This window comes from Bombina bombina, chromosome 11, assembly GCF_027579735.1.
Source record: "Bombina bombina isolate aBomBom1 chromosome 11, aBomBom1.pri, whole genome shotgun sequence".
Classification (NCBI taxonomy): Eukaryota; Metazoa; Chordata; class Amphibia; order Anura; family Bombinatoridae; genus Bombina; species Bombina bombina.
In genome coordinates this window covers 194199256-194212955 of record NC_069509.1, presented here as the reverse complement: position 1 = coordinate 194212955, position 13700 = coordinate 194199256, and the positions used below count along the sequence as shown (strand labels likewise).

Sequence of the window (13700 nt, the reverse complement as noted above, 5' to 3'; positions counted from 1 at the left end):
TAGGAAACAGGAGACATGACAGCATTTTATTGTCCTGCACAGAACTACTTATGGGGTAGTACTGTTTAGTGTTGTCTATAGTGTAAAGTTTTATTAAACAGGAGACATGACGGCATTTTAGTGTCCTGCACAGAACTACTTATGGGGTGGTACTGTTTAGTGTTGTCTATAGTGTAAAGTTTTATTAAACAGGAGACATGACGACATTTTATTGTCCTGCCCATAACTACTTATGGGGTGGTACTGTTTAGTGTTGTCTATAGTGTAAAGTTTTATATAGGAAACAGGAGACATGACAGCATTTTATTGTCCTGCCCATAACTACTTATGGGGTGGTACTGTTTAGTGTTGTCTATAGTGTAAAGTTTTATTAAACAGGAGACATGACGGCATTTTATTGTCCTGCACAGAACTACTTATGGGGTAGTACTGTTTAGTGTTGTCTATAGTGTAAAGTTTTATTAAACAGGAGACATGACGGCATTTTATTGTCCTGCACATAACTACTTATGGGGGGGGGGTACTGTTTAGTGTTGTCTATAGTGTAAAGTTTTATTAAACAGGAGACATGACGGCATTTTATTGTCTTGCACAGAACTACTTATGGGGGGGGTACTGTTTAGTGTTGTCTATAGTGTAGTTTTATTCACAGGAGACATGACGACATTTTATTGTCCTGCACAGAACTACTTATGGGGGGGTACTGTTTAGTGTTGTCTATAGTGTAGTTTTATTCACAGGAGACATGACGACATTTTATTGTCCTGCACAGAACTACTTATGGGGTGGTACTGTTTAGTGTTGTCTATAGTGTAAAGTTTTATATAGGAAACAGGAGACATGACGGCATTTTACTGTCCTGCACAGAACTACTTATGGGGTAGTACTGTTTAGTGTTGTCTATAGTGTAAAGTTTTATATAGGAAACAGGAGACATGACGGCATTTTACTGTCCTGCACAGAACTACTTATGGGGGGGGGTACTGTTTAGTGCTGTCTATAGTGTAAAGTTTTATATAGGAAACAGGAGACATGACGGCATTTTACTGTCCTGCACAGAACTACTTATGGGGGGGGGGGGGTACTGTTTAGTGTTGTCTATAGTGTAAAGTTTTATTTATTAAACAGGAGACATGACGGCATTTTATTGTCCTGCACATAACTACTTATGGGGGGGTACTGTTTAGTGTTGTCTATAGTGTAAAGTTTTATTAAACAGGAGACATGACAGCATTTTATTGTCCTGCCCATAACTACTTATGGGGTGGTACTGTTTAGTGTTGTCTATAGTGTAAAGTTTTATATAGGAAACAGGAGACATGACAGCATTTTATTGTCCTGCCCATAACTACTTATGGGTGGTACTCTTTAGTGTTGTCTATAGTGTAAAGTTTTATATAGGAAACAGGAGACATGGCGGCATTTTATTGTCCTGCACAGAGCTCCTTATGGGTGGTACTGTTTAGTGTTGTCTATAGTGTAAAGTTTTATTTATTAAACAGGAGACATGACGGCATTTTATTGTCCTGCACAAAACTACTTATTTAGGCAACAGACATAAGCACATACAGCTCACTGGTCAGTAGGACAGTTTGGATTTGATGAAGTGATACACGCGGCTCCTTTCTCTGGGATTTGTCACAGTGAAATAAATCTGTTGAGGAATCAGGAGGGTGCACGTGACTTAAGCAGTCTATGGCAGCAGTGTTTGCAACAATGTCTGGAACAATATTTTATATATAGTGCACAAAGCATACCTTAGTATGTTCTCATAGGAGCTAACTTTCAACAAAGGAGACCAAACGAGAGATGTCAATTTGATAACAGAAGAAAATAGAAAGTCTTTTTTTTTCTTAATTATTGTTTTATCTGAATCATGAAAATTTAAAGGGACGGGAAACCCCAACATTTTCTTTCAAGATTTGGATAGAACATTCAATTTTAAACAACTTTCCAGTTTACTTCTATTAACAAATTTGCTTCATTCTCTTCTAATCCTTTGCTGAAGGAACAGCATTGCACTACTGGCAGTAAGATGAAAACATCCAGTTAGCCAATCACAAGAGACAAAATGTGTGCAGGCATCAATCAGCAGCAGCTCCCACTAGTGTAGGATGTGTGCATATTTTTTTTCAACAAGGGATACCAAGAGGACAAAGCCCATTTAGAAATAGAAATTAATTTAAAAGTGTCTTAAAATGACAGCTCTCTCTGAATCATGCACGTTTCATTTTGACTTTAACTTGACTTCCATGTCTCTTTAAAACAACACCAGGGGATGATCACTAGAGAGTTTGGTGAGCAGCTCAGTGCAAGTTGTTCGTCACAAATCATTTAGTCATTTTATCAGAGTGAGGGGCAGAGTCCGAATGTAATGTACAGTTGTAAGCAGCTGAATGACCTAATTACAGCAGAGGTCACTCATTACCAGATGGCCATAATCCTACATAGCATGAAACCGGATGAGGCTGAATCCCAGTGATGCGCAGGAGTTTGTTTTCTGACTGTAACACACTTTGTAATATACGATGACCTCTCTGGTATCTTGTATGTTCCATGTGATGTATATGATGACCTCTCTGGTATCTTGTATGTTCCATGTGATGTATATGATGTCTATGCACAATAAGAGGGTTTGTGCACAATGAAATGGCAGTGACATATGCTGTGCTAATCTCCTCTGTTATACCCAGCTGTTTGTTTTCTTACCTTCCTTTTGTTCCAATACAGCAGGGCCGGCCAGTTATAACACAATCCATGTGAAGGTGGTTGGGATATTTTCCGTCCGTATTCTTGGTGCAAACCTACACAGTAAAAACATCTTCTCTGTCAGCAGCTCAAATTCAATATACATAATAGTGAAAATCCACCCTTGCATCTGACACTAGTTAGATTGTCACACAGGGAGGTTCACTATAAAAATGATTCTGTGCTTAATGAAACCCTACTGAACTATTGAATAACTGCTGTATTGTTAGACCACTGGGGCTAGGCAGAAAACACAACAGATAGCACAACAGATAGAAGGCCTAGAGACTGGCAGAAAAAGTGAGATCTGTCTGACAGACAGACATACAGACACACTGATGTGCAGACTATCATCTATCTATTGTCTGTCTCTGTCTGTCTATCATCTATCTATCTATCATCTATCTGTCTCTGTCTATCTATAATCTATATCTCTTTCTATCTATCTATCTATCTATCTATCTATCTATCTATCTATTGTCTGTCTCTGTCTGTCTATCATCTATCTATATATCATCTATCTGTCTCTGTCTATCTATCATCTATATATCTATCATCTATATATCTATCTATCATCTACATATTTATCTATCTATCTATCATCGATCTATCTATCCATCTATCTAGTTATCTATGTATCATCTCTCTATCTATCATCTACATGTCTATCTATCATCCATCTCTCTAGCTATCTATCTAGCTATCTATGTATCATCTCTCTATCTATTATCTAGCTATCTATCTAATAATTGTCTATATAAAATCATATTCAGACAAATGATGGGACAGATATATGAAGACACAGTGAAAAGATGGTTGAAAAGAGACAGATTAGCATGTAAGATCAATAATTAACATATCTACTCATACAGGAAGAGAGCTGTTGACTTGGTACATCAATCTGAGGTTGTGTTGAGAGACCTACTGGCCTGCAGCTAGTGACACGTTATCAGTAAGGCTACACTAAGGTATGGGCTACTGGTTTATACTTACCGGCCACTTTGTGATATCATCAGGCCACTCGTGCGGAGGAACAGACGCTGGTTCATCACAGAACCTGAAACAGCACAATGGCACAGTTATACCCACCACAGCACAATTATTAGATGTTCAGTATATGTACAGATGTATATGCTATACTCTACAATACACAGAAGAATACTTAGATGTTCACTAGATCAGGATTCATGATCTCTACACGGTATGCAAGCAGAGGTCTAAGTTACACTCTACAATACACAGAAGAATACTTAGATGTTCACTAGATCAGGATTCATGATCTCTACACAGTATGCAAGCAGATGTCTGTTATACTCTACAATAGACAGCACAATTATTAGATGTTCACTAGATCAGGATTCAGGATTTCTACACAGTATGCAAGCAGAGGTCTATCTTATACTCTACAATACACAGCACAATTATTAGATGTTCACTAGATCAGGATTCAGGATCTCTGCACAGTATGCAAGCAGAGGTCTATGTTATACTCTACAATACACAACACAATTATTAGATGTTCAGTAGACCAGGATTCAGGATCTCTACACAGTATCCAAGCAGAGGTCAATGTTACACTCTACAATACAAAGCAGAATACTTAGATGTTCACTAGATCAGGATTCAGGAGGATCTCTACACAGCATTCAAGCAGAGGTCTACGTTACACTCTACAATAGACAGCAGGATTATTAGATGTTCACTAGATCAGGATTCTGACTCTCTACACAGCATGCAAGCAGAGGTCTATGTTATACTCTACAATACACAGCATAATTATTAGATGTTCAGTAGATCAGGATTCAGGATCTCTACACAGCATGCAAGCAGAGGTCTACGTTACATTTTACAATACACAGCAGGATTATTAGATGTGTACTAGATCAGGATTCGGGATTTCTACACAGTATGCAAGCAGAGGTCTACGTTATACTCTACAATAGACAGCAGGATTATTAGATGTTCACTAGATCAGGATTCAGGCTCTCTACACAGCATGCAAGCAGAGGTCTATGTTATACTCTACAATACACAGCACAATTATTAGATGTTCAGTAGATCAGGATTTAGGATCTCTACACAGCATGCAAGCAGAGGTCTACGTTACATTCTACAATACACAGCAGGATTATTAGATGTTCACTAGATCAGGATTCAGGATCTCTACACAGCATGCTAGCAGAGGTCTATGTTATACTCTACAATACACAGCACAATTATTAGATGTTCAGTAGATCTGGATTCAGGATCTCTACACAGTATGCAAGCAGATGTCTGTGTTACACTCTACAATACACAGCAGGATTATTAGACATTCACTAGATCTGGATTCAGGATCTCTACACAGTTTGCAAGCAGAGGTCTATGTTACACTTTACAATACACAGCAGGATTATTAGACGTTCACTAGATCAGGATTCAGGATCTCTACACAGTATGCATGCAGAGGTCTATGTTACACTTTACAATATACAGCATAATTATTAGATGTTCACTAGACCAGGATTCAGGATCTCTACACAGTATGCAAGCAGAGGTCTATGTTACACTCTACAATACACAGCACGATTATTAGATGTTCCCTAGATCAGGATTCAGGATCTCTACACAGTATGCAAGCAGAGGTCTATGTTACACTCTACAATACACAGCTCAATTATTACATGTTCACTAGATCAGGATTCAGGATCTCTACACAATATGCAAGGAAAAGTCTTTGTTATACTTTGTCTTTGTTAGCACAACTTTGTACTTCAAATGATGTCTGAAAACCTCTTATTAGATCTGATTGTTTGTAATTATAAACAGTTTAGTAAAACATATGTCACCTTTGCAGAGACCTTGAAGCTGTTAGTATCTCCACTGTGGTGTGACATAATAATAGTGTTATTTAGAGCATACAGAGCCATCTGTCTCATCCTGTGACAATAGGTTATAGGTGTTTTATACTCATAATAGTGTCCAGCTTGTATTATCTAATAATATTACTGTCACTGAAGGTGGAGGAATTTTTATTCCAGTGATCAGTAGATAAATATTTATGAATATAAGGGACAAACTGTATCACAGTGTTCTGCATATTAGATTTATTCTCTTGTACTTTACAAACAAAAAAATGATTAATAGAGGGACAGTTGAAGTGTAGACAGTTTGAAGCGCAGATGTAAACTGTGATGTTTGCCCAACATAAAGCTCACTGCACAGACACACAATGAACAACATTAGATGTCCTTCAGGTTGCACACAATTGCTTATCACATTTTTCAAAATTATTTTTTGCAAAAAGTTGAAATTAAAAATAATCATGAAATAAACAACATCCATTAACAAACATGTTAAGGTCCATGATGTGTATTTTTGACAGCAGAAAGAGTTTGTATTAGTTTGTGTTGTTAGTGGCATCAGTGATGGGAAGGTTAGAAACTTCTATTAAATATTCAGGAGCTATAAATTGCTGGCCACATAATGATTACCAGTAAAGATTCTGTATGATGGGATATCTAAGATATAGTTTAGTTGTTGTTGCATTAGTTAAATTAGATAAATAAAATGCTCCAGTAAAGTCATCCACCAGCATTAAATCATTTACTTACCTCGGGTCCTGGTGACACACAGATCCGTAGTGCCGCTCGCTCTTGTTTGCTAACATTGGGGTACTGGGGTCATACGGCCACTTTACCCACACGGCCAGAGTGGACTGAAAGTGAAAGACAACATTACTCACTGGCAGAAAATGATACCAACCACTTAATGTTGCATCCCTGAGCCAGGTGTGGTGAAGATTATTGAGAGTTTGCAACAAAATCAAGGATAACCTTCTAAATAAATTATATCAAGTGCTTGTGGTACCTTTTTTTAAATATTCATTGTTTCTAAAAGAACACTTATAGCCAACAAAAGCAAGCAGTTCACTGGTAGCCCAGAAGTGGCATGCCAGCACTTTTGTTAAGAGTCCCGCCTTGGGCACTTGTGCCTTGGGTTTGCCACCACTGCTATATATGGCCCAGCCCCCTCCCACTCCGGGTAAATGTAGTGACTGTCCCAGGGGCATTTTATTTAAATGAAATAAGGTTCAGCCATTATTAATTTTATAAACACTAGGTACAAGGTGTAGGACATAGAGAGGGGATGGTTAAAACTGTACAGATACAGTGGCAGCCTGCACATTACTATCCACTGACAGAAACCAATGGGATTTTTGCTGTGCAGGACACTAATAATACACAGGGTTCTCTTCAGGGGTGCCAACAACAAGTCTGTCAGAGCATCCTGTCAAGGCTCCATGGCTGGTGCAGGGATGTCACAGGTGAACTTGCTACCAGGGGCCAAACGCCCATTATACCCACTGATGTCAGAGAAGGCATCCAAGGGTTAACTCTGAGCCTGGCTTAATGCCTTTTCTTAACTCAGACCAAGATTGTCAGCCATGATGTTCAGTGTCATAGGCACTGAGGTGGGTGACCTCCTGAACACAATCAGTCATAAGGATGCCGAGGTATAATATGGACCCTCTACACACAATCAGTCATAAGGATGCCGAGGTATAATAGGACCCTCTACACACAATCAGTCATAAGGATGCCAAGGTATAATAGGACCCTCTACACACAATCAGTCATAAGGATGCCGAGGTATAATAGGATCCTCTACACACAATCAGTCATAAGGATGCCGAGGTATAATTGGATCCTCTACACACAATCAGTCATAAGGATGCCGAGGTATAATAGGACCCTCTACACACAATCAGTCATAAGGATGCCGAGGTATAATAGGACCCTCTACACACAATCAGTCATAAGGATGCCGAGGTATAATTGGATCCTCTACACACAATCAGTCATAAGGATGCCGAGGTATAATAGGATCCTCTACACACAATCAGTCATAAGGATGCCGAGGTATAATAGGATCCTCTACACACAATCAGTCATAAGGATGCCGAGGTATAATCGGATCCTCTACACACAATCAGTCATAAGGATGCCGAGGTATAATAGGATCCTCTACACACAATCAGTCATAAGGATGCCGAGGTATAATAGGATCCTCTACACACAATCAGTCATAAGGATGCCGAGGTATAATAGGATCCTCTACACACAATCAGTCATAAGGATGCCGAGGTATAATAGGATCCTCTACACACAATCAGTCATAAGGATGCCGAGGTATAATAGGATCCTCTACACACAATCAGTCATAAGGATGCCGAGGTATAATCGGATCCTCTACACACAATCAGTCATAAGGATGCCGAGGTTTAATCGGATCCTCTACACACAATCAGTCATAAGGATGCCAAGGTATAATAGGACCCTCTACACACAATCAGTCATAAGGATGCCGAGGTATAATAGGATCCTCTACACACAATCAGTCATAAGGATGCCGAGGTATAATAGGATCCTCTACACACAATCAGTCATAAGGATGCCGAGGTATAATAGGATCCTCTACACACAATCAGTCATAAGGATGCAGAGGTATAATAGGATCCTCTACACACAATCAGTCATAAGGATGCCGAGGTATAATAGGATCCTCTACACACAATCAGTCATAAGGATGCCGAGGTATAATAGGACGCTCTACACACAATCAGTCATAAGGATGCCGAGGTATAATAGGATCCTCTACACACAATCAGTCATAAGGATGCCGAGGTATAATTGGATCCTCTACACACAATCAGTCATAAGGATGCCGAGGTATAATAGGACCCTCTACACACAATCAGTCATAAGGATGCCGAGGTATAATAGGATCCTCTACACACAATCAGTCATAAGGATGCCGAGGTATAATAGGACCCTCTACACACAATCAGTCATAAGGATGCCGAGGTATAATAGGATCCTCTACACACAATCAGTCATAAGGATGCCGAGGTATAATCGGATCCTCTACACACAATCAGTCATAAGGATGCCGAGGTTTAATCGGATCCTCTACACACAATCAGTCATAAGGATGCCGAGGTATAATAGGACCCTCTACACACAATCAGTCATAAGGATGCCGAGGTATAATAGGATCCTCTACACACAATCAGTCATAAGGATGCCGAGGTATAATAGGATCCTCTACACACAATCAGTCATAAGGATGCCGAGGTATAATAGGATCCTCTACACACAATCAGTCATAAGGATGCCGAGGTATAATAGGATCCTCTACACACAATCAGTCATAAGGATGCCGAGGTATAATAGGATCCTCTACACACAATCAGTCATAAGGATGCCGAGGTATAATAGGACCCTCTACACACAATCAGTCATAAGGATGCCGAGGTATAATAGGATCCTCTACACACAATCAGTCATAAGGATGCCGAGGTATAATCGGATCCTCTACACACAATCAGTCATAAGGATGCCGAGGTATAATAGGATCTTCTACACACAATCAGTCATAAGGATGCCGAGGTATAATAGGATCCTCTACACACAATCAGTCATAAGGATGCCGAGGTATAATAGGATCCTCTACACACAATCAGTCATAAGGATGCCGAGGTATAATAGGATCCTCTACACACAATCAGTCATAAGGATGCCGAGGTTTAATCGGATCCTCTACACACAATCAGTCATAAGGATGCCGAGGTATAATAGGATCCTCTACACACAATCAGTCATAAGGATGCCGAGGTATAATAGGATCCTCTACACACAATCAGTCATAAGGATGCCGAGGTATAATAGGATCCTCTACACACAATCAGTCATAAGGATGCCGAGGTATAATAGGATCCTCTACACACAATCAGTCATAAGGATGCCGAGGTATAATAGGATCCTCTACACACAATCAGTCATAAGGATGCCGAGGTATAATAGGATCTTCTACACACAATCAGTCATAAGGATGCCGAGGTATAATCGGATCCTCTACACACAATCAGTCATAAGGATGCCGAGGTATAATAGGATCCTCTACACACAATCAGTCATAAGGATGCCGAGGTATAATAGGATCCTCTACACACAATCAGTCATAAGGATGCCGAGGTATAATAGGATCCTCTACACACAATCAGTCATAAGGATGCCGAGGTATAATAGGATCCTCTACACACAATCAGTCATAAGGATGCCGAGGTATAATAGGATCCTCTACACACAATCAGTCATAAGGATGCCGAGGTATAATCGGATCCTCTACACACAATCAGTCATAAGGATGCCGAGGTTTAATCGGATCCTCTACACACAATCAGTCATAAGGATGCCGAGGTATAATAGGACCCTCTACACACAATCAGTCATAAGGATGCCGAGGTATAATAGGATCCTCTACACACAATCAGTCATAAGGATGCCGAGGTATAATAGGATCCTCTACACACAATCAGTCATAAGGATGCCGAGGTATAATAGGATCCTCTACACACAATCAGTCATAAGGATGCAGAGGTATAATAGGATCCTCTACACACAATCAGTCATAAGGATGCCGAGGTATAATAGGATCCTCTACACACAATCAGTCATAAGGATGCCGAGGTATAATAGGATCTTCTACACACAATCAGTCATAAGGATGCCGAGGTATAATAGGATCCTCTACACACAATCAGTCATAAGGATGCCGAGGTATAATAGGATCCTCTACACACAATCAGTCATAAGGATGCCGAGGTATAATAGGATCCTCTACACACAATCAGTCATAAGGATGCCGAGGTATAATAGGACCCTCTACACACAATCAGTCATAAGGATGCCGAGGTATAATAGGATCCTCTACACACAATCAGTCATAAGGATGCCGAGGTATAATAGGACCCTCTACACACAATCAGTCATAAGGATGCCGAGGTATAATAGGATCCTCTACACACAATCAGTCATAAGGATGCCGAGGTATAATAGGATCCTCTACACACAATCAGTCATAAGGATGCCGAGGTATAATAGGATCCTCTACACACAATCAGTCATAAGGATGCCGAGGTATAATAGGACCCTCTACACACAATCAGTCATAAGGATGCCGAGGTATAATAGGATCCTCTACACACAATCAGTCATAAGGATGCCGAGGTATAATAGGATCCTCTACACACAATCAGTCATAAGGATGCCGAGGTATAATAGGATCCTCTACACACAATCAGTCATAAGGATGCCGAGGTATAATTGGATCCTCTACACACAATCAGTCATAAGGATGCCGAGGTATAATAGGACCCTCTACACACAATCAGTCATAAGGATGCCGAGGTATAATAGGATCCTCTACACACAATCAGTCATAAGGATGCCGAGGTATAATAGGACCCTCTACACACAATCAGTCATAAGGATGCCGAGGTATAATAGGATCCTCTACACACAATCAGTCATAAGGATGCCGAGGTATAATCGGATCCTCTACACACAATCAGTCATAAGGATGCCGAGGTTTAATCGGATCCTCTACACACAATCAGTCATAAGGATGCCGAGGTATAATAGGACCCTCTACACACAATCAGTCATAAGGATGCCGAGGTATAATAGGATCCTCTACACACAATCAGTCATAAGGATGCCGAGGTATAATAGGATCCTCTACACACAATCAGTCATAAGGATGCCGAGGTATAATAGGATCCTCTACACACAATCAGTCATAAGGATGCCGAGGTATAATCGGATCCTCTACACACAATCAGTCATAAGGATGCCGAGGTATAATAGGATCCTCTACACACAATCAGTCATAAGGATGCCGAGGTATAATAGGATCCTCTACACACAATCAGTCATAAGGATGCCGAGGTATAATAGGATCCTCTACACACAATCAGTCATAAGGATGCCGAGGTATAATAGGATCCTCTACACACAATCAGTCATAAGGATGCCGAGGTATAATAGGATCCTCTACACACAATCAGTCATAAGGATGCCGAGGTATAATAGGATCCTCTACACACAATCAGTCATAAGGATGCCGAGGTATAATAGGATCCTCTACACACAATCAGTCATAAGGATGCCGAGGTATAATAGGATCCCTCTACACACAATCAGTCATAAGGATGCCGAGGTATAATAGGATCCTCTACACACAATCAGTCATAAGGATGCCGAGGTATAATCGGATCCTCTACACACAATCAGTCATAAGGATGCCGAGGTATAATAGGATCTTCTACACACAATCAGTCATAAGGATGCCGAGGTATAATAGGATCCTCTACACACAATCAGTCATAAGGATGCCGAGGTATAATAGGATCCTCTACACACAATCAGTCATAAGGATGCCGAGGTATAATAGGATCCTCTACACACAATCAGTCATAAGGATGCCGAGGTTTAATAGGATCCTCTACACACAATCAGTCATAAGGATGCCGAGGTATAATAGGATCCTCTACACACAATCAGTCATAAGGATGCCGAGGTATAATAGGATCCTCTACACACAATCAGTCATAAGGATGCCGAGGTATAATAGGATCCTCTACACACAATCAGTCATAAGGATGCCGAGGTATAATAGGATCCTCTACACACAATCAGTCATAAGGATGCCGAGGTATAATAGGATCCTCTACACACAATCAGTCATAAGGATGCCGAGGTATAATAGGATCCTCTACACACAATCAGTCATAAGGATGCCGAGGTATAATAGGATCCTCTACACACAATCAGTCATAAGGATGCCGAGGTATAATAGGATCCTCTACACACAATCAGTCATAAGGATGCCGAGGTATAATAGGATCCTCTACACACAATCAGTCATAAGGATGCCGAGGTATAATAGGATCCTCTACACACAATCAGTCATAAGGATGCCGAGGTATAATAGGATCCTCTACACACAATCAGTCATAAGGATGCCGAGGTATAATAGGATCCTCTACACACAATCAGTCATAAGGATGCCGAGGTATAATCGGATCCTCTACACACAATCAGTCATAAGGATGCCGAGGTTTAATCGGATCCTCTACACACAATCAGTCATAAGGATGCCGAGGTATAATAGGACCCTCTACACACAATCAGTCATAAGGATGCCGAGGTATAATAGGATCCTCTACACACAATCAGTCATAAGGATGCCGTGGTATAATAGGATCCTCTACACACAATCAGTCATAAGGATGCCGAGGTATAATAGGATCCTCTACACACAATCAGTCATAAGGATGCCGAGGTATAATAGGATCCTCTACACACAATCAGTCATAAGGATGCCGAGGTATAATAGGATCCTCTACACACAATCAGTCATAAGGATGCCGAGGTATAATAGGATCCTCTACACACAATCAGTCATAAGGATGCAGAGGTATAATAGGATCCTCTACACACAATCAGTCATAAGGATGCCGAGGTATAATAGGATCCTCTACACACAATCAGTCATAAGGATTGCCGAGGTATAATAGGATCCTCTACACACAATCAGTCATAAGGATGCCGAGGTATAATAGGATCCTCTACACACAATCAGTCATAAGGATGCCGAGGTATAATAGGATCCTCTACACACTTAATCAGTCATAAGGATGCCGAGGTATAATAGGATCCTCTACACACAATCAGTCATAAGGATGCCGAGTATAATAGGATCCTCTACACACAATCAGTCATAAGGATGCCGAGGTATAATAGGATCCTCTACACACAATCAGTCATAAGGATGCCGAGGTATAATCGGATCCTCTACACACAATCAGTCATAAGGATGCCGAGGTATAATAGGATCCTCTACACACAATCAGTCATAAGGATGCCGAGGTATAATAGGATCCTCTACACACAATCAGTCATAAGGATGCCGAGGTATAATAGGATCCTCTACACACAATCAGTCATAAGGATGCCGAGGTATAATAGGATCCTCTACACACAATCAGTCATAAGGATGCCGAGGTATAATAGGATCCTCTACACACAATCAGTCATAAGGATGCCGAGGTATAATAGGATCCTCTA

General features: G+C 40.4%; 1 protein-coding gene across 6 annotated transcripts in view; it reads right to left on the bottom strand.

The window, feature by feature from the left end:
* Positions 1 to 13700, bottom strand: part of RHBDF1 (rhomboid 5 homolog 1) — a 236309-nt gene that overhangs the window by 17880 nt on the left and 204729 nt on the right. For all 6 annotated transcript variants that reach the window (XM_053694520.1, XM_053694518.1, XM_053694522.1 and 3 more), the window contains 3 exons: positions 6342 to 6445; positions 3742 to 3805; positions 2710 to 2804 (listed from right to left, as the gene is read on the bottom strand). In XM_053694520.1, the coding sequence (XP_053550495.1) occupies positions 2710 to 2804; positions 3742 to 3805; positions 6342 to 6445 (263 nt within the window). The remainder of the gene's footprint in view (positions 1 to 2709; positions 2805 to 3741; positions 3806 to 6341; positions 6446 to 13700) is intronic.